Source organism: Hypanus sabinus, chromosome 8 (genome assembly GCF_030144855.1).
Source record: "Hypanus sabinus isolate sHypSab1 chromosome 8, sHypSab1.hap1, whole genome shotgun sequence".
Classification (NCBI taxonomy): domain Eukaryota; kingdom Metazoa; phylum Chordata; class Chondrichthyes; order Myliobatiformes; family Dasyatidae; genus Hypanus; species Hypanus sabinus.
This window is the reverse complement of record NC_082713.1, coordinates 173,068,968-173,091,179: the sequence shown is the minus strand read 5'-3', so window position 1 is coordinate 173,091,179 and position 22,212 is coordinate 173,068,968. Positions and strand designations below refer to the sequence as shown.

The 22,212-nt window shown below is 40.3% G+C and overlaps 1 protein-coding gene across 2 annotated transcripts in view; it reads left to right on the top strand.

Annotated features, from left to right (window-relative positions):
• Positions 1–22,212, top strand: part of zgc:153031 — a 49,886-nt gene that overhangs the window by 15,770 nt on the left and 11,904 nt on the right. Inside the window, exons 1-2 of one of the 2 annotated variants that reach the window (XM_059978595.1) lie at positions 5,648–5,869; positions 6,216–6,265. In XM_059978595.1, coding sequence (XP_059834578.1) covers positions 5,784–5,869; positions 6,216–6,265 — 136 coding nt within the window. In that variant the 5' untranslated portion in view covers positions 5,648–5,783. Of the gene's footprint in view, positions 1–5,647; positions 5,870–6,215; positions 6,266–22,212 lie in introns of those variants that run through there. The other variant, XM_059978596.1, reaches the window with a different exon arrangement.

Below are 22,212 nucleotides of genomic sequence, written 5' to 3'. Positions count from 1 at the left end.
AAGCTGGCAGGGAACATAAAAACTGACTGTAAAAGCTTTTACAGATATGTGAAAAGAAAAAGATTGGTCAAGACAAATGTAGGTCCTTTACAGTCAGAAACAGGTGAATTGATCATAGGGAATAAAGACATGGCAGACCAATTGAATAACTACTTTGGTTCTGTCTTCACTAAGGAGGACATAAATAACCTTCCGGAAATAGTAAGGGACCGAGGGTCTAGTGAGATGGAGGAACTGAAGGAAATACATGTTAGTAGGGAAGTGGTGTCAGGTAAATTGAAGGGATTAAAGGCAGATAAATCCCCAGGGCCAGATGGTCTGCATCCCAGAGTGCTTAAGGAAGTAGCCCAAGACATAGTGGATGCATTAGTGATAATTTTTCAAAACTCCTTAGATTCGAGATTAGTTCCTGAGGATTGGAGGGTGGCTAATTTTACCCCGCTTTTTAAAAAAGGAGGGAGAGAGAAAACAGGGGAATTATAGACCAGTTAATCTGACATCAGTGGTGGGGAAAATGCTAGAGTCGGTTATCAAAGATGTGATAACAGCACATTTGGAAAGAGGTGAAATCATCGGACAAAGTCAGCATGGATTTGTGAAAGGAAAATCATGTCTGACGAATCTTATAGAATTTTTTGAAGCTGTAACTAGTAGAGTGGATAGGGGAGAGCCAGTAGATGTGGTATATTTAGATTTTCAAAAGACTTTTGACAAGGTCCCATACAGGAGATTAATGTGCAAACTTAAAGCACATGGTATTGGGGGTATGGTATTAATGTGGATAGAGAATTGGTTGGCAGACAGGAAGCAAAGAGTGGGAGTAAACGGAACCATTATTATCTGAATGGTGGCTGATTAGGAAAAGGGGAGATGCAATGAGATCTGGGTGTCATTATACACCAATCATTGAAAGTGGGCATGCAGGTACAGCAGGCAGTGAAAAAGGCAAATGGTATGTTGGCATTCACAGCAAAAGGATTTGAGTACAGGAGCAGGGAGGTTCTACTGCAGTTGTACAAGTCCTTGGTGAGACTGCACCTAGAATATTGTGTGCAGTTTTGGTCCCCTATTCTGAGGAAAGACATTCTTGCCATAGAGGGAGTACAGAAAAGGTTCACCAGATTGATTCCTGGGATGGCAGGACTTTCATATGAAGAAAGACTGGATCGACTAGGCTTATACTCACTGGAATTTAGAAGATTGAGGGAGGATCTTATTGAAACATATAAAATTCTAAAGGGATTGGACAGGCTAGATGCAGGAAGATTGTTTCCAATGTTGGGGAAGTCCAGAACAAGGGGTCACAGTTTAAGGATAAAGGGGAAGCCTTTTAGGACCAAGATGAGGAAAAACTTCTTCACACAGAGAGTGGTGAATCTATGGAATTCTCTGCCACAGGAAACAGTTGAGGTCAGTTCATTGGCTATATTTAAGAGGAAGTTAGATATGGCCCTTGTGGCTAAAGGGATCAGGGGGTATGGAGAGAAAGCAGGTACAGGGTTCTGAGTTGGATGATCAGCCATGATCATACTGAATGGCGGTGCAGGCTTGAAGGGCCGAATGGCCTATTCCTGCACCTATTTTCTATGTTTCTACATGTGGCACCTTCTCAAATGCCTTCTGGAAGTCCAAATATACAACATCCACTGCATCCCTTTTATCTATCCTATGTGTAATCTCCTCAAAGAATTCCAACAGGTTCATCAGGCAAGATTTTCCCTTAAATAAACCATGCTGACTTTGTCCTATCTTGTCCTGTGTCACCAAGTACTCCATAATCTCATCCTTAACAATTGAGTCCAACATCTCGCCAACCACTGAGGTCAGGTTAACTAGTCTATAATTTCTTTTCTGCTGCCTTCCTCCTTTCTTAAACAGTTAAGTGAAATTTGCAGTTTTCCGGTCCTTGGACACCATGCCGGAGTCCAATTATTTTTGAAAGATCAGTACACGTGCCTCCACAATTTCTATCGCTACCACTTACAGAATCCTAGTGTGCAGTTCATCTGGTCCTGGTGACTTACATTTTCCTTCAGCTTTTTGAGCGCCTTCTCCCTTGTAAACTGCAGTCATTCCTCTTTCCTCACACCTTTCAACATCTGGCACACTGCTAGTGTCTTCCACAGTAAAGACAGATGCAAAATACTCATTCAGTTCATTTGCCATTTCCTTGGCTCCTGTTATTATTTCTCTGGCTTCATTTTCTAGCAGCCCTCTATTCACTCTCATCTCTCTTTTATTTTTTACATGCTTGAAAAAGCATTTACTATCCACTTTGATATTATTTGCTAGCTTGCTTTCACATTTCATTTTTCCCCTTCTAATCATTCTTTTAGTTGCTCTTTGTAGGGTTTTAAAAACTTTCCAGTCCTCTGTCTTCCTACTAATTTTTGCTTTGTTGTATACTCTCTTTTGCTTTTTCACTAGCTTTGACTTTCCTTGTCAGTCACAGTTGTACTATTTTGCCATTTGAGTATTTCTTTGCTTTTTGGAATACATCTATCCTGCACCTTCATTTTTCCAAGAAACTCATGTCATTGCTGCTCTGCTGACAACGCTGCCAGCAGCTCCTTCCAATTTACTTTGGCCAACTTCTCTCTCGTACTTCTGTAATTTCCATTACTCCACCGAAATACTGCTATGTCAGACTTCACTTTCTCCCTATCAAATTTGAACTCAATCATATTGTAATCACTGCCTCATAAGTGTACTTTTACCTTAAACTCCCTAATCACCTCCAGTTCATTACATAACACCCAGTCCATCATAGCTAATCCCCTAGTAGGCTCAATAACAAACTGCTCTAAAAAGCCATCTCATAAGCATACAACAAAGTCACTCTCTTCGGATCCATTTCCAACTTGATTTTCCTGATTGACATGCATGTTGAAATCTCCCATAAGTATCATAACATTGCCCTTTTGACACGTCTTTTCTATTTCCTATTGTAATCCGTGATCCACCTCCCAGCCACTGTTGGGAGGCCTGTACTGTATATAATTGCCATCAGGGTCCTTTTACCCCTGCAGTTTCTTAACTCAACTGTAGATATAGGAAAGGTAGGCCATTCAGCCCATCAAATTGTTCTTCCATTCAATCATGGGCTGATCCATTTCTTCCAGTCATTTCAACACCCCTGCATTCTCCCCCATACCCTTTGATGCCCTGGCTAATCAAGAACCTATCTCTGCCTTAAATGCATCCAATGACTTGGCCTCCACAGCCACTCATGGCAACAAATTCTACAGATTTATCACCCTCTGACTAAAGTAATTTCTCTGCATTTCTGTACTAAAAGGATGTCCTTCAATCCTGAAGTTGTGCCCCCTTGTCCTAGACTCCCTACCATGGGAAATAACTTTGCCATATCTAATCTGTCCAGGACTTTTAGCATTCAGAGTGTTTCTGTGAGATTTCTCCTCATTCTCCTGAACTCCAGGGAATACAGCCCAAGAGCTGCCAGACATTCCTCATACGGTAACCCTTTCATTACTGGAATCATTCTCGTGAATCTTCTCTGAACCCTCTCCAATGTCAGTATATCCTTTCTAAAATAAGGAGCCCAAAACTGCATACAATACTCCAAATGTGGTCTCACGAGTGCCTTATAGAGCCTCAACATCACATCCCTGCTCTTATATTCTATACCTCAAGACATGAATGCCAACATTGCATTCCCCTTCTTCACAACCGACTCAACCTGGAGGTTAACATTTAGGGTGTGCTGCACAAGGACTCCCAAGTCCTTTTGTATCTCTGTATCTTGAATTCTCTCCCCATCTAAATGATAGTCTGCCACTTTATTTCTTCCACCAAAGTGCATGACCATACTCTTTCCAACATTGCATTTCATTTGCCACTTCTTTGCCCATTCCCCTAAACTATCCAAGTCTCTCGGCAGGCTCTCTGTTTTCTCCACCTATCTTTGTATCATCCACAAATTTAGCCACAGATCCATGAATCCCATAGTCCAAATCATTGACATACATCATAAAAAGCAGTGGTCCCAACACCGACCCCTGTGGAACTCCACTAGTAACTGGCAGCCAGCCAGAATAGGATCCCTTTACAACCACTCTTTGCTTTCTACCGATCAACCAATGCCCCACCCATGCTAGTAACTTCCTTGTAAGCAGGCTTCTGTGCAGCACCTTGTCAAAGGCCTTCTGAAAATCCAAGTACACATCTACTACATCTCTTTTGTCAACCCTGCTTGTACTTTCCTCAAAAATGTCCAGTAGGTTAGTCAGGCAGGATGATCTTTTCAGGAAACCATGCTGGCTTTAGCCTATCTTGTCTTGCACCTCCAAGTACTTCATAATTTCATCCCTAACTATCAATTCCAATAACTTCCCAACCACTGATGTCAGGCTAACAGGTCGATAGTTTCCTTTCTGTGCCTCCCACCCTTCTTAAGTAGTGGAGTAACATTTGCAATTTTCCAGTCATCCGGTACAATGCCAGAATCTATTGATTCTTGAAAGATCATCGTTAATGCCTCCGCAATCCCTCTAGCTACTTCCTTCAGAACCCCAGGGTGCATTCTCCAGGAGATTTATCCATTCTCAGACCATTAAACTTCCTGAGCACCTTCTCAGTTGAAATTTTCACTGCACATACTTCAATTCCCTGACACTCTTGAATGTCCGGTACACTGCAGATGTCTTCCACTGTGAAGATTGATGCAAAATGCAAGTTCAATTCCTCTGCCATCTCTGCATCTCCCATTACAATATCTCCAGCGTCATTTTCTATTGGTTCTATATCTACCCTTAACTCTCTTTTACCCTTTATATACTTAAAAAAGCTTTTAGTATCTTCTTTGATAATGGTCTCCAGCTCCTTTTCGTAATTCATCTTTTCCTTCCTAATGACCTTCTTAGTTTCCTTCTGCAAGTTTTTAAAAGCTTCTCAAACCTTTATCTTCCCACGAGCTTTGGCTTCCTTGCATGCCCTCTCTTTTGCTTTTACTTTGGCTCTGACTTCACTCATCAGCCACGGTAGTGTCCTTCTTCTATTTGAAAATTACTTCTTATTTGGGATATATCTGTCTTGTACTTCCCTCATTTTTCGCAGAAACTCCACCCATTTCTGCTCTGCTGTCCTTTCTGCTAGTGGCCCTTTCCAGTCAACCTTGGCCAGTTCCCCTCTCATGACAAACTCTATCCCATTTAGTCCTTTTACAACATGGGATTCGCAGTCAATATGTGTGGGGGAGGAAGGTTCTGGATTGGAGGGAGTAGTTGGTACTGTGGAGGGAATAAAAATAGGATTTATGAAAGTATATCGGTGGATTTTGATCAGCACAGAGGGAGTGGGCCGAATGGTCTGTTTTCGTGATGTATGGTTTACTGGATAATAGGGGCCAGGGATAGGAATCCTGGTGGAATTTGTGATCAGGTGCAGCAGCAACCACCATATTTTCTTTTTACCTGGTCAGTGTAGTTATGTATTGAACGGTCTGTCTAGACGGCAGGTAAATAAACTTTTTCACTTAAGTGGTAAATTAGTTTTTTATTGTCACATGTATAACGGTACAGTGAAAAATGTGTTATGGATACTGTTCATTCAGATCAGATCGTTACACAGTGCGTTGAGATGCAACTTGCACAGTGACAGAGAGAATGTGGTAATTGCACACAAGCGGCGGCGAAGTCCGGGATCGAATCCGAGTCCGCGGAGGTGTGAACGACAGCCCCGCCCAGTGGCTGTTTCGCATTCACTGCCTGGGACGCGGTCGCAGCTGATCTCTCGGCAGACGTGCTGCTTGGCACCGGCCGCCGATGGACGGGAAACCCTTGCGTCTAATCGCCGCCGCCGACTCGGAGCTGGGGATCGGTCTGGGTGGGCACCTGCCCTGGGATCTGCCGTGAGTACCAGGCCAAAGACAACGCGCTCCGGCCACTGGATCCCGGGACACGGACACCACGCTTCAGATACTGGATCCCGTGGTCTGGACACCGCGCTCAGGACTCCGCATCCCGGGACCCGGACCCGCGGCTCCAGCTGCACACTCGATCCCGAGACTCGGACTGCGCTCCGGGGTTTGGGAAACCGGACACCGAACTCGAGCACTAAACACCAGCTCCCAGAATGTCGGACACTCGACTCCAGACCCCATGAACCCTATCGGGACCTGAGATACAATTGTGCCGATCTAGCTAGGAATTCCCAACATTCTCGCCCGCCCTGAATTCCCGAATTTCTCTCCGCAGGAACGAGTTCAACTGGTTCGTATCCCGGATCACTGCCATTTCCGAGCTAGGTAAGCGACCTTCGAGCCGCAAGAGGCGTTGCAGGCCGTGGTGGCAATGCCAGGGGAGGGAGAGGGAAGCAGAGGGAAAAGGTTGGGCTGGATGAGCAGGTGGGCGGTGTCTGAATTGCGAGCAGCGGAACCAGAGGGGAGGGGAGGATGGGGCCTGAGTGGACAGAGCTAGAGGAACAAAATGGAGACATGGTCATGGCGGGAGGATACTGGGGGCAGGGGGCTTTGGAGACCCCCAAGTTAGGAAAAGGGGTAGTACAACGAGATCTAGGTGTCCTTGTACATCAGTCACGGACAGTAAGCATGCAGGTACAGCAGGCAGTGAAGAAAGCGGATGGCATGTTGGCCTTCATAACAAGGGGAGTTGAGTATAGGAGCAAGGAGATCCTTCTGCAGTTGTACAGGGCTCTGGTGAGACCACACCTGGAGTATTGTGTTCAGTTTTATATAACCATATAACAATTACAGCACGGAAACAGGCCATCTTGGCCCTTCTAGTCTGTGCCGAGTGCTTACTCTCACCTAGTCCCGCTGGCCTGCACTCAGCCCATAACCCTCCATTCCTTTCCTGTCCATATACCTATCCAATTTTACTTTAAATGACAATACCAAACCTGCCTCTACGACTTCTACTGGAAGTTCGTTCCACACAGCTACCACTCTCTGAGTAAAGAAATTCTCCCTCCTGTTACCCTTAAACTTTTGCCCCTTAACTCTCAACTTATGTCCTCTTGTTTGAATCTCCCCTACTCTCAATGGAAAAAGCCTATCCATGTCAACTCTATCTATCCCCCTCATAATTTTAAATACCTCTATCAAGTTCCCCCACAACCTTCTACGCTCCAAAGAATAAAGACCTAACTTGTTCAACCTTTCCCTGTAACTTAGGTGCTGAAACCCAGGTAACATTCTAGTAAATCTTCTCTGTACTCTCTCTATTTTGTTGACATCTTTCCTATAATTCAGTGTCCAGAACTGTACACAATACTCCAAATTTGGCCTTACCAATGCCTTGTACAATTTTAACATTACATCCCAACTCCTATACTCAATGCTCTGATTTATAAAGGCCAGCATACCAAAAGCTTTCTTCACCACCCTATTTGGTCTCCAAATCTGAGGAAGGACATTCTTGCTATTGAGGGAGTGCAGTGTAGATTCACGAGGTTGATTCCCGGGATGGCGGGACTGTCATATGTTGAAAGACTGGAGCGACTGGGCTTGTATACACTGGAATTTAGAAGGATGAGAGGGGATCTGATTGAAACATATAAGATTATTAAGGGATTGGACACGCTAGAGGCAGGAAACATGTTCCCATTGTTGGGGGAGTCCAGAGCCAGAGGTCACAGTTTAAGAATAAGGGGTAGGTCATTTAGAATGGAGTTCAGGAAAAACCTTTTCACCCAGAGAGTTGTGGATCTATGGAATGCTCTGCCTCAGAAGGCAGTAGAGGCCAATTCTCTGGATGCTTTCAAGAAAGTGATAGAGCTCTTAAAGATAGTGGAGTCAAGGGGTATGGGGAGAAGGCAGGAACAGGGTACTGATTGTGGATGATTAGCCATAATCACATTGAATGGCGGTGCTGGCTCAAAGAGCCAAATGGCCTACTCCTGCACCTATTGTCTCGAGACAGGGAGGAGGATGCAGTTTGTTCCAGGTCTAGACCTGTCACAACCACTGATGGAGGATGTGAGGCAGTGGGAGCCAGTTACCTATGATTGCTGTCCCCTCAGACACTACCTGACCTACCACAGAATTTTATTTCAGGTTAGCAGCAGCCTCAGAGTTAGTTCCCACCGGGAATATGGAGAAGGTAATATTCCATGGGAAAGGAAGGTCAAATGGGATCTCATTCACAAGGCTGGAGAAGGACATTGGATGAGTCTGAAGCATAGTGGACTATTGAGGGGGCTCCCACTATTGGGGGTTTCTGAGGCAGGGTGTCCCTGATGGGTTTCCTGTTGTGGGGATCTCACTTATAGTGGGATTCTGGGAAGTTACCTCTGGAGGGGTTCCCAGTGGGGGTCTTGCTGCACTTGGGGTCCCAGTTGGAGTGGGATCTGACTGGTGGTGGGATGAAGACCTTGGTTCCTACCTATTGGAAAATTGTGGGGTTTAGTCCTGAACCTCCCATCCATTAAATGGAACAGGCCCTTCGGCCCATGATGAAGAGAATGTTCGGGTCTCCCAATGTCAGTAGAGAGGTCATTTGAAGAAGTGTTACTGTGCAGTCTGTCCCTTTAAGTGTGATTCCTGAGCCGTCAGATCCAGGTGACACTGGAGGACAGAGGGAGCCTGCCTGGGAGAAGTTTGTTTGAGTCAATCCTGAGGTTTCTGATTCACCTTCACAACTCCCTTGTTTCCACATGACATTATCTCTGGCATGATGCACACAGGGCCAAGTTAGTTTAAAGCCACTGTTATGTACTCGTGACACATGACAGTGGTGCCCTAGTCACGTGACTGGGGTTAAAGCTATACTGGACTTGAGGTAATGGTCTTGTGATGGTGGAGTGATGTCATTTTCCCGCCAGTAGAGATCATGTGACAGGTTTTTTTTTACAGGGTATTAAAGGAAGACCCTACCCTGTGAGGAGGGGCAGTTTGTGGCTGGATTTGCCATGTTTGACTTCATGCCACTGCGTGATTTAATGTGATGACACAGTTTAGTTGAAGGATGAAGTTTTTATCTAATGCCTAAAGTTTAAAAGGTCATTGCCTGCAGTTTTTTTACAATACTGCTAGTTAAGAATCAGTGGAGAGTGAAGATCGGAGTTCAGGAGTTAAAGATCGAGGAGAATCGATTTTCGACGATGAAACGGGTTCGACCTTGTTTAATCCTTATTCGGAAGGAATTCGTTGACTGTTCTCGTGTTAATCTCTGTGGGATAGCAGAAGATTGAGGACAGTGTGATAAAGGAAAGGTCAGTGCCTTTAAGCCGTTTCGTTTCGTTTCGTAAATTCTTCGTGGGAGAAGTTCGACGTTGGGGATCGAAGCAAAACGACGTGAAAGAGGATTTAAATCATCTTAAAAAGTCTCTCCTTTAAATGGACTGTGAGCATTTTTGAACTTTTGGCAATACTACCTTAAAGAACTGTTCTTGCAACATCGCTTTAAGGACTGTAAGCTTCATTGCTTTAAGAACAGTTTAAGCTGCCTCACAGCAGCTGATTTCCGGTTAAGTTAGTGTTTGTTTACTTTTGGGGGGTTTGTTTTCGGTGTTTAATAAACGTGTTATTTGTTATATAAACCCTTGCCTAACTCGTATTTATTGTTGCCTGAATACGTAACATATATGTGGGGGCTGTGTCCAGATTGGATCATTTGAGTTTATTTGCTTGTTGAATTTTGAGTTGGTGTTTTGGAAACGGGGGGTTCTCGATTCTTTTGTTTGATTGGCTTGTGAGTGGTATTTGGCAACGATGAATATTGATGAGTTTCTGGCTTCGCCAGGCGCGGCTTTGTTAGTGAAGGCGAAAAAAACTGAGGTATCTGAGATAGCTAGTAGATTGCAACTTAAAGGTATTTTGCAGACTACATCAAAGGCTGTAATACAGAGAAAAATTAAGTCATACTATGTGGATTCGGGTGTTTTTGATTAATCGATTTTAGAGTCGTTTCCAATAAGTAATATAGAGATGCAGTTGCAAATTGAACAAATGAGGTTGGAACAAAGTAAAGCAGAATTGGAGCATTGTAAGTTAGAAGCTGATCAAAAGAAGAGAGAATTTGATTATGCAATGGAGGAATTAAGGCCTGGGAATCAGTCTTCTGATTCTAGAAAACCGTTTGTTGCTAGTCAAGAAATTAAATTCGTCCCTCCATTTAGTGAAACAGAAGTGGAAAGATATTTTCAACATTTTGAAACTATTGCTCGGATGTCAGAGAGGCCGAAAGATAAATGGTCAGTGTTGTTACAGAGTGTAATTAAAGGCAAAGCACAACAAGTTTACACAGCTTTAACTGCTGCGCAAGCACTTGATTATGATATTGTGAAAATGCATATTCTGAAAGCATACGAATTAGTCCCAGAAGCATATAGAGAAAGATTCAGAAGTTTGAAAAAGTCTGTGGAAAAAACTTATGTGGAATTTGCCTGTGATAAAGCTGTGTGTTTTGAGAGATGGATTTCTTCTAAAAATGTAAATGGGGACTATGATACATTGAGAGAGCTGATTTTAATGGAGGAATTTAAAAGAAGCATTCCTGTTGAAGTAAGGACCTATTTAAATGAGAGGGATAGTGATAAATTGCAGGACTGTGCTAGATTAGCTGATGAGTATGTTTTAATCCATAAGAATAAATTTCCTCAGGGTAGAATTTTTAAGAGGAAATATAACATGGAGACTCAAGGTTAATCAGAAGTTAATGAGAAAGGTAAGGAGGAAGGAAAGCCTGTGAAGGAAAGACAGTTTGGTCTTATTTATAACTATTGTAAGAAGCCTGGCCATGTAATAGCTAACTGTTTCAGATTGAAAAAGAAGGAAAAGGAAGCAGTTCCAGATGCTTGTGTGCAACATACTGAAGCACCTGTAAAATTACAGGGTTTGATAAACACAAATGAGGCTTTGTTAGAGTCTGACCAAGTTAGAAAGGGATATGATCATTTTATAACTGAAGGGTTTGTATCCTTGAAGGAAGGATCTACTCTGGTGCCAATAAAAATCCTTAGGGATACTGGTGCTTCTCAATCACTGATGTTAGACAGTGTGTTGAAGTTTAATGAAGAGTCTGATACTGGTGAGGTAAATTACATAAGGGGTGTTGGAAGTGATTTTATGCCTGTACATTTACATAAAGTAAATTTAAAGTCAGGGTTAGTTACAGGATTTGTTAAAGTAGGATTACAGCATAGCTTACCTGTGAAGGGTATTTCTTTATTGTTAGGTACTGACTTGGCAGGTGGACAAATTTTTCCTGAAGTGCATTTGACAATGGAGTCAGAGGAACCAGAGTTGAATTCTAACACAGATTCTTCCTGTGTTGTGACTAGAGCTATGGCTAAAAAGATTGATGCGCAGAATGAGGTTGTTACTCAGGACTGTTCAACTCAGGATTCGAGTTTTGAGGATGTGTCAGAGACTTTCTTACCTTCATTGTTTGAACAAGATTCTTGGAGGAAGTCTGACTATGAAGATTTATCTCTGTCTCGGAAGGAGATGATAGCAGAGCAGAATAGAGACCGTGAGATTATAAAATTAAGAGAGCAGGTTTTACTAGATAGTGAAATTGAGAAGGTGCCAGTAGGATATTACTTGGAAAAAGGAGTGTTGATGAGGAAGTGGAGATCACCTACAATTCCTGCAAGTGAGGATTGGAATGTTGTTTACCAGGTAGTTGTCCTGTCACGTATTCAGGCAACAATAAATATATGAGTTCGGCAAGGGTTTCTTATAACAAACAACACGTTTATTAAACACAGAAATCAAACCCCCCCCAAAAGTAAACAAACACTACCGTAACCGGAAACAGCTGCTGAGCGGTAGCCCAAACAGTTCTTAAAGTGATATTCCAAAAACAGTTCTTAAAAGTGATATTCCAAAAACAGTTCTTTAAAAGTAATATTCCAAAAACAGTTCTTAAAAGTGGTATTGCCAAAAGTTCGATATGCTCACAGTCCATTTAAAAGGAGAGACTTTATAGGACGATTTAGGTTCTCTTTCACGTCGCTTGCTTCGATCCCCAACGTCGAACTTCCCACGAAGAATTCACGAAACAGAACGGCTTAAAGGCACTGACCTTTCCTTCTCCACTACCTTCAATCCTTTCTAGTTAAACCTAGGGATTAACACAAAGATAGTCAACGAAATCCTTCCAAATAAGGATCAAACAAAGGTCGCCCCTGTTTCACCGTAGAAAGCGATTCTCCTCGATCTTTAACTTCCAACTTCCAATCTTCACTCTCCACTAATTTCGAACTAACAGAATCATAAAGAACCTGCTGGCAATGACCTTTTAAACTTTAGCATTAAATAAAAACTTCATCCTTCAGCTAAACTGCGTCATCACTTCAAACACGCAGTGGCATGAAGTCAACCTGGCAAATCCAGCCACGAACTGCCCCTCCTCACAGGGTGGGGTCTACCTTTTATAACCTGTAAAAAAAAAACCGTCACATGATCTCTACTGGCGGGAAAATGACGTCACCACCGTCACAAGACCATCACCTCAAGTCCAGTACAGCTTCAACCCCAGTCACATGACAAGGGCTCCACTGTCATGTGTCACGAGTACGTAACACCTCCCTCCAAAAAAACATTTTTGGTCTGACAAGAACAAAAATTTTTAACAATTGCTTACAAGAAAAACAAAGGTATAAATTTTATAACATATACAATACACAACACCATCATATAACAGCTTATAACTCACAATACAGTAGGAGTGTTACAATTGAAAAAAAACACTCCATAAAAAAAATTACAATGTACATTCAACATCGAGATAGACAATCAGCAACCACATTATCTTTGCCTTTAATATGAGTCATCACAATATTGTACTCTTGTAACATCAAACTCCAATTTAATAATCTTCTGTTTTTGTTTTTCATCTTACTCAGGAAAACTAACGGATTATGATCAGTGTAAACAATAAGTGGTTTTTGAGTTGTACTAACATATACCTCAAAATATTCAAAAGCTAAAACAAGAGATAACAATTCTTTCTCTATTGTCGAATAATTTCTTTGATGCTTATTAAATTTCTTAGAAAAGTAAGCTACTGGATGATCAACCGCATCACCCTCATTCCTTTGCATTAATACTGCTCCTGCAGCCTCATCACTAGCATCCACAGCCAATGAAAAAGGTTTTCCAAAGTCAGGTGCCTTAAGCACAGGTTGCTGACATATCATTGTTTTCAATTTTTCAAATGCTTCTTGACAAGGCACCATCCATACAAACTTCTCATTCTTCCGCAGAAGGTTAGTTAATGGAAGGGCAACATTAGCAAAATTCTTGCAAAATTCTTACAAAATTTCCGATAATATCCTACCATTCCCAAAAACCTTCTGAGAGTCTTTTTCCCCGTTGGAGTGGAAATCTCTAAAATTGCCTGAACTTTTGCCTGAACAGGAGCTACCTTACCTTGACCCACAACATAACCAAGGTAAGTCACAGTGGCATGTCCAAATTCACTCTTAGCTAAATTAATAGTTAAGTTAGCTTTTGAAAGCCTTTCAAACAATTTCTCCATCGCAATAATGTGTGCTTCCCAAGTATCATTTCCTGTCACTAAATCATCAATATACGCATCAGTATCTTTCAATCCCTGAATCACAAAGTTAATCATCCTCTGGAAAGTACCTGGGGCATTCTTCATCCCAAATGGAAGAACATTATACTCATATAACCCAGATGGAGTTACAAATGCAGAAATCTCTCTACCTCTGTCCGTTAATGGAACACACCAATACCCTTTCAATAAATCAATCTTTGTAAGGAACTTTGCTTTTCCAACTTTATCTACACAATCATCTACTCTAGGAATTGGATATGCATCTGGTTTTGTTACAGCATTCACCTTCCTATAATCCGTACAAAACCTAATACTACCATCTGGCTTTGGCACCATAACACATGGCGAACACCAATTCGAGTTAGAATGTCTAATGATATTATTCTCTAACATATATTCAATTTCTTTCTCAGCAAGTTCACATTTTTCCATGTTCATCCTATATGGATGTTGTTTAATAGGTTTGGCATCCCCAACATCTACATCATGTGAAGCTATAGTAGTCCTTCTCGGAACATCTGGAAACAACTCCCTATATTTAAAAATCAACTCCTTCATCTGTTGTCTCTGCTCTAGCTGTAAATGTGCTAATTTTTCATCAATATTTTCCAGAATGGTTGAGTTTGGTAACCTAACAGAAACAATGTTGGATTTAGAATGAAAGTCAGATGAATCATCTATCATGTTCCTAGTTAAATCAAACTCATTCTCACTAACCACAACAGTCACAGTATCAGATTGTTTCTCAAAATATGATTTCAACATATTTATATGGCAAAGTTGTGTTGACCTTCTACGATCTGGAGTTTTTACCACATAATCCACATCATTGATTTTAGACACAATTTCATAAGGACCATGAAATCTAGCTTGTAAAGGATTTGTCTGCACTGGGAAAAGAACCAACACCTTATCTCCAGGCTTAAACATCCTCATCCTAGCTTCTTTATCTTACCAAGTCTTCATTTTCTCCTGAGCCAACTTTAAATTTTCCTTAGCCAAGCTACAAGCTTTATGTAACCTGTCCTTAAATTTCAACACATAGTACAACAAATTAGTGTGTACTTCCTTATTAATCCACTGTTCTTTCAATAAAGCTAAAGGTCCTCTAACTCTATGCCCAAACACAAGTTCAAATGGACTAAAACCTAAAGATTCCTGTACCGCTTCCCTTACTGCAAATAAAAGTAAGTTTGTACCCTCATTCCAGTCACTTTCATTTTCCACACAAAATGTCCTAATCATATTCTTGAGGGTAGAATGAAACCTCTCCAAGGCACCTTGCGATTCTGGATGGTATGCAGACGAAGTGATTTGCTTAGCTCCCAATTTATAAACTATCTGTTGAAACAATCCAGACATAAAATTACTGCCTTGATCAGTTTGTATCTCCTTAGGTATTCCAAAATAAGTAAAAAAATTTATAAGGGCCTTTGTCACAGTCTTAGCTTTTATATTCCTAAGTGGTGCTGCCTCTGGAAACCTAGAAGAAGTATACGTGATAGTCAACAAATACTGATAACCAGTTTTTGTCTTTGGTAATGGACCAACACAATAACTTTAGAAAACGGTTCACCAAATGCTGGGATAGGTTGTAATGGAGCTACTGGTGTAACTTGATTTGGTTTACCCACAATTTGACAAGTATGGCACGTTTTACAAAACATCGCCGCATCTTTTCTTAGACCAGGCCAGTAAAAATGTTTTAAAATCTTGTCCACAGTTTTCCTTACTCCTTGATGTCCACCTAAAGGCACACTATGAGCTAAAGTCAAAATCTCATTTCGATAAACTTTTGGAACCACTACCTGGTAAACAACATTCCAATCCTCACTTGCAGGAATTGTAGGCGATCTCCACTTCCTCATCAACACTCCTTTTTCCAAGTAATATCCTACTGGCACCTTATCAATTTCACTATCTAGTAAAACCTGCTCTCTTAATTTTATAATCTCAGAGTCTCTATTCTGCTCTGCTATCATCTCCTTCCGAGACAAAGATAAATCTTTATAGTCAGACTTACTCCCAGAATCTTGTTCAAACAACGAAGATAAGAAAGTCTCTGACACATCCTCAAAACTCGAATCCTGAGTTGAACAGTCCTGAATAACAACCTCATTCTGCGCATCAATCTTTTTAGCCATAGGTCTAGTCACAACACAGGAAGAATCTGTGTTAGAATTCAACTCTGGTTCCTCTGACTCCATTGTCAAATGCACTTCAGGAAAAACTTGTCCACCTGCCAAGTCATTACCTAACAATAAAGAAATACCCTTCACAGGTAAGCTATGCTGTAATCCTACTTTAACAAATCCTGTAACTAACCCTGACTTTAAATTTACTTTATGTAAATGTACAGGCATAAAATCACTTCCAACACCCCTTATGTAATTTACCTCACCGGTATCAGACTCTTCATTAAACTTCAACACACTGTCTAACATCAGTGATTGAGAAGCACCAGTATCCCTAAGGATTTTTATTGGCACCAGAGTAGACCCTTCCTTCAAGGATACAAACCCTTCAGTTATAAAATGATCATATCCCTTTTTAACTTGGTCAGACTCTAACAAAGCCTCATTTGTTTTTATCAAACCCTGTAACTTTACAGGTGCTTCAGTATGTTGCACACAAGCATCTGGAACTGCTTCCTTCTCTTTCCTTTTCAATCTGAAACAGTTAGCTATTACATGGCCAGGCTTCTTACAATAGTTACAAGTAAGACCAAACTGTCTTTCGTTCACAGGCTTTCCTTTCTCATCAACTTTCTCATTAACCTCTGATTTAATTTCAGATTTACCTGGAGTCTCCGTGTTATTTTTCCTCTTAAAAATTCTGCCCTGAGGAAATTTGTTCTTATGGATCAAAACATACTCATCAACTAATCTAGCACAGTCCTGCAATTTATCAGTATCCTTCCCATTTAAGTAGGTCCTTACTTCAACAGGAATGCTTCTTTTAAATTCCTCCATTAAAATCAGCTCTCTCAATGTATCATAGTCCCCATTTACATTTTTAGAAGAAACCCATCTCTCAAAACACATAGCTTTATCATAGGCAAATTCCACATAAGTTTTTTCCACAGATTTTTTTCAAACTTCTGAATCTTTCCCTATATGCTTCTGGGACTAACTCATATGCGTTTAAGATATGCCTCTTTATAATATCATAATCAAGTGCTTGTGCAGCTGTTAAAGCTGTGTAAACTTGTTGTGCTTTGCCTTTAATTACACTCTGTAACAACACTGACCATTTATCTTTCGGCCACTCTGACATCCGAGCAATAGTTTCAAAATGTTGAAAATACCTTTCCACTTCTGTTTCACTAAATGGAGGGACCAATTTAATTTCTTGACTAGCAACAAACGTTTTTTTAGAACCACAAGACTGATTTCTAGACCTTAATTCCTCTGTTGCATATGCAAATTCTCTCTTCTTTTGTTCCATCTCCAATTTACACCTCTCCAAATCAGCTTTATTTTGTTCCAATGTCATTTGCTCGATTTGCAACTGCATCTCCAGATTACTTATTGGAAACGACTCTAAAATCGATTCATCAAAAACACCCGAATCCACATAGTGTGATGCAATTTTTCTCTGTATTACAGCCTTTGATGTAGTCTGCAAAATACCATTAAGTTGCAATCTACTAGCTATCTCAAACATCTCAGTCTTTTTCGCCTTCGCCAACACCTCCGCAGCTGGCGAAGCCAGAAACTCATCAATATTCATTGCTGCCGAATACCACAACAAGCCAAACAAAAGAACCGAGTAATCCCCGTTTCCAAAACACCGATTTAAAAGTTAGCAAGCATTTAAACTCAAATGATTCAATCCAGACGCAGCCCCCATATTTAATGTTATGTATTCAGGCAACAATAAATATATGAGTTCGGCAAGGGTTTCTTATAACAAACAACACGTTTATTAAACACAGAAAACAAACCCCCCCCAAAAGTAAACAAACACTACCGTAACCGGAAACAGCTGCTGAGCGGTAGCCCAAACAGTTCTTAAAGTGATATTCCAAAAACAGTTCTTTAAAAGTGATATTCCAAAAACAGTTCTTTAAAAGTAATATTCCAAAAACAGTTCTTAAAAGTGGTATTGCCAAAAGTTCGATATGCTCACAGTCCATTTAAAAGGAGAGACTTTATAGGACGATTTAGGTTCTCTTTCACGTCGCTTGCTTCGATCCCCAACGTCGAACTTCCCACGAAGAATTCACGAAACAGAACGGCTTAAAGGCACTGACCTTTCCTTCTCCACTACCTTCAATCCTTTCTAGTTAAACCTAGGGATTAACACAAAGATAGTCAACGAAATCCTTCCAAATAAGGATCAAACAAAGGTCGCCCCTGTTTCACCGTAGAAAGCGATTCTCCTCGATCTTTAACTTCCAACTTCCAATCTTCACTCTCCACTAATTTCGAACTAACAGAATCATAAAGAACCTGCTGGCAATGACCTTTTAAACTTTAGCATTAAATAAAAACTTCATCCTTCAGCTAAACTGCGTCATCACTTCAAACACGCAGTGGCATGAAGTCAACCTGGCAAATCCAGCCACGAACTGCCCCTCCTCACAGGGTGGGGTCTACCTTTTATAACCTGTAAAAAAAAAACCGTCACATGATCTCTACTGGCGGGAAAATGACGTCACCACCGTCACAAGACCATCACCTCAAGTCCAGTACAGCTTCAACCCCAGTCACATGACAAGGGCTCCACTGTCATGTGTCACGAGTACGTAACACCTCCCTCCAAAAAAACATTTTTGGTCTGACAAGAACAAAAATTTTTAACAATTGCTTACAAGAAAAACAAAGGTATAAATTTTATAACATATACAATACACAACACCATCATATAACAGCTTATAACTCACAATACAGTAGGAGTGTTACAATTGAAAAAAAACACTCCATAAAAAAAATTACAATGTACATTCAACATCGAGATAGACAATCAGCAACCACATTATCTTTGCCTTTAATATGAGTCATCACAATATTGTACTCTTGTAACATCAAACTCCAATTTAATAATCTTCTGTTTTTGTTTTTCATCTTACTCAGGAAAACTAACGGATTATGATCAGTGTAAACAATAAGTGGTTTTTGAGTTGTACTAACATATACCTCAAAATATTCAAAAGCTAAAACAAGAGATAACAATTCTTTCTCTATTGTCGAATAATTTCTTTGATGCTTATTAAATTTCTTAGAAAAGTAAGCTACTGGATGATCAACCGCATCACCCTCATTCCTTTGCATTAATACTGCTCCTGCAGCCTCATCACTAGCATCCACAGCCAATGAAAAAGGTTTTCCAAAGTCAGGTGCCTTAAGCACAGGTTGCTGACATATCATTGTTTTCAATTTTTCAAATGCTTCTTGACAAGGCACCATCCATACAAACTTCTCATTCTTCCGCAGAAGGTTAGTTAATGGAAGGGCAACATTAGCAAAATTCTTGCAAAATTCTTACAAAATTTCCGATAATATCCTACCATTCCCAAAAACCTTCTGAGAGTCTTTTTCCCCGTTGGAGTGGAAATCTCTAAAATTGCCTGAACTTTTGCCTGAACAGGAGCTACCTTACCTTGACCCACAACATAACCAAGGTAAGTCACAGTGGCATGTCCAAATTCACTCTTAGCTAAATTAATAGTTAAGTTAGCTTTTGAAAGCCTTTCAAACAATTTCTCCATCGCAATAATGTGTGCTTCCCAAGTATCATTTCCTGTCACTAAATCATCAATATACGCATCAGTATCTTTCAATCCCTGAATCACAAAGTTAATCATCCTCTGGAAAGTACCTGGGGCATTCTTCATCCCAAATGGAAGAACATTATACTCATATAACCCAGATGGAGTTACAAATGCAGAAATCTCTCTACCTCTGTCCGTTAATGGAACACACCAATACCCTTTCAATAAATCAATCTTTGTAAGGAACTTTGCTTTTCCAACTTTATCTACACAATCATCTACTCTAGGAATTGGATATGCATCTGGTTTTGTTACAGCATTCACCTTCCTATAATCCGTACAAAACCTAATACTACCATCTGGCTTTGGCACCATAACACATGGCGAACACCAATTCGAGTTAGAATGTCTAATGATATTATTCTCTAACATATATTCAATTTCTTTCTCAGCAAGTTCACATTTTTCCATGTTCATCCTATATGGATGTTGTTTAATAGGTTTGGCATCCCCAACATCTACATCATGTGAAGCTATAGTAGTCCTTCTCGGAACATCTGGAAACAACTCCCTATATTTAAAAATCAACTCCTTCATCTGTTGTCTCTGCTCTAGCTGTAAATGTGCTAATTTTTCATCAATATTTTCCAGAATGGTTGAGTTTGGTAACCTAACAGAAACAATGTTGGATTTAGAATGAAAGTCAGATGAATCATCTATCATGTTCCTAGTTAAATCAAACTCATTCTCACTAACCACAACAGTCACAGTATCAGATTGTTTCTCAAAATATGATTTCAACATATTTATATGGCAAAGTTGTGTTGACCTTCTACGATCTGGAGTTTTTACCACATAATCCACATCATTGATTTTAGACACAATTTCATAAGGACCATGAAATCTAGCTTGTAAAGGATTTGTCTGCACTGGGAAAAGAACCAACACCTTATCTCCAGGCTTAAACATCCTCATCCTAGCTTCTTTATCTTACCAAGTCTTCATTTTCTCCTGAGCCAACTTTAAATTTTCCTTAGCCAAGCTACAAGCTTTATGTAACCTGTCCTTAAATTTCAACACATAGTACAACAAATTAGTGTGTACTTCCTTATTAATCCACTGTTCTTTCAATAAAGCTAAAGGTCCTCTAACTCTATGCCCAAACACAAGTTCAAATGGACTAAAACCTAAAGATTCCTGTACCGCTTCCCTTACTGCAAATAAAAGTAAGTTTGTACCCTCATTCCAGTCACTTTCATTTTCCACACAAAATGTCCTAATCATATTCTTGAGGGTAGAATGAAACCTCTCCAAGGCACCTTGCGATTCTGGATGGTATGCAGACGAAGTGATTTGCTTAGCTCCCAATTTATAAACTATCTGTTGAAACAATCCAGACATAAAATTACTGCCTTGATCAGTTTGTATCTCCTTAGGTATTCCAAAATAAGTAAAAAAATTTATAAGGGCCTTTGTCACAGTCTTAGCTTTTATATTCCTAAGTGGTGCTGCCTCTGGAAACCTAGAAGAAGTATACGTGATAGTCAACAAATACTGATAACCAGTTTTTGTCTTTGGTAATGGACCAACACAATAACTTTAGAAAACGGTTCACCAAATGCTGGGATAGGTTGTAATGGAGCTACTGGTGTAACTTGATTTGGTTTACCCACAATTTGACAAGTATGGCACGTTTTACAAAACATCGCCGCATCTTTTCTTAGACCAGGCCAGTAAAAATGTTTTAAAATCTTGTCCACAGTTTTCCTTACTCCTTGATGTCCACCTAAAGGCACACTATGAGCTAAAGTCAAAATCTCATTTCGATAAACTTTTGGAACCACTACCTGGTAAACAACATTCCAATCCTCACTTGCAGGAATTGTAGGCGATCTCCACTTCCTCATCAACACTCCTTTTTCCAAGTAATATCCTACTGGCACCTTATCAATTTCACTATCTAGTAAAACCTGCTCTCTTAATTTTATAATCTCAGAGTCTCTATTCTGCTCTGCTATCATCTCCTTCCGAGACAAAGATAAATCTTTATAGTCAGACTTACTCCCAGAATCTTGTTCAAACAACGAAGATAAGAAAGTCTCTGACACATCCTCAAAACTCGAATCCTGAGTTGAACAGTCCTGAATAACAACCTCATTCTGCGCATCAATCTTTTTAGCCATAGGTCTAGTCACAACACAGGAAGAATCTGTGTTAGAATTCAACTCTGGTTCCTCTGACTCCATTGTCAAATGCACTTCAGGAAAAACTTGTCCACCTGCCAAGTCATTACCTAACAATAAAGAAATACCCTTCACAGGTAAGCTATGCTGTAATCCTACTTTAACAAATCCTGTAACTAACCCTGACTTTAAATTTACTTTATGTAAATGTACAGGCATAAAATCACTTCCAACACCCCTTATGTAATTTACCTCACCGGTATCAGACTCTTCATTAAACTTCAACACACTGTCTAACATCAGTGATTGAGAAGCACCAGTATCCCTAAGGATTTTTATTGGCACCAGAGTAGACCCTTCCTTCAAGGATACAAACCCTTCAGTTATAAAATGATCATATCCCTTTTTAACTTGGTCAGACTCTAACAAAGCCTCATTTGTTTTTATCAAACCCTGTAACTTTACAGGTGCTTCAGTATGTTGCACACAAGCATCTGGAACTGCTTCCTTCTCTTTCCTTTTCAATCTGAAACAGTTAGCTATTACATGGCCAGGCTTCTTACAATAGTTACAAGTAAGACCAAACTGTCTTTCGTTCACAGGCTTTCCTTTCTCATCAACTTTCTCATTAACCTCTGATTTAATTTCAGATTTACCTGGAGTCTCCGTGTTATTTTTCCTCTTAAAAATTCTGCCCTGAGGAAATTTGTTCTTATGGATCAAAACATACTCATCAACTAATCTAGCACAGTCCTGCAATTTATCAGTATCCTTCCCATTTAAGTAGGTCCTTACTTCAACAGGA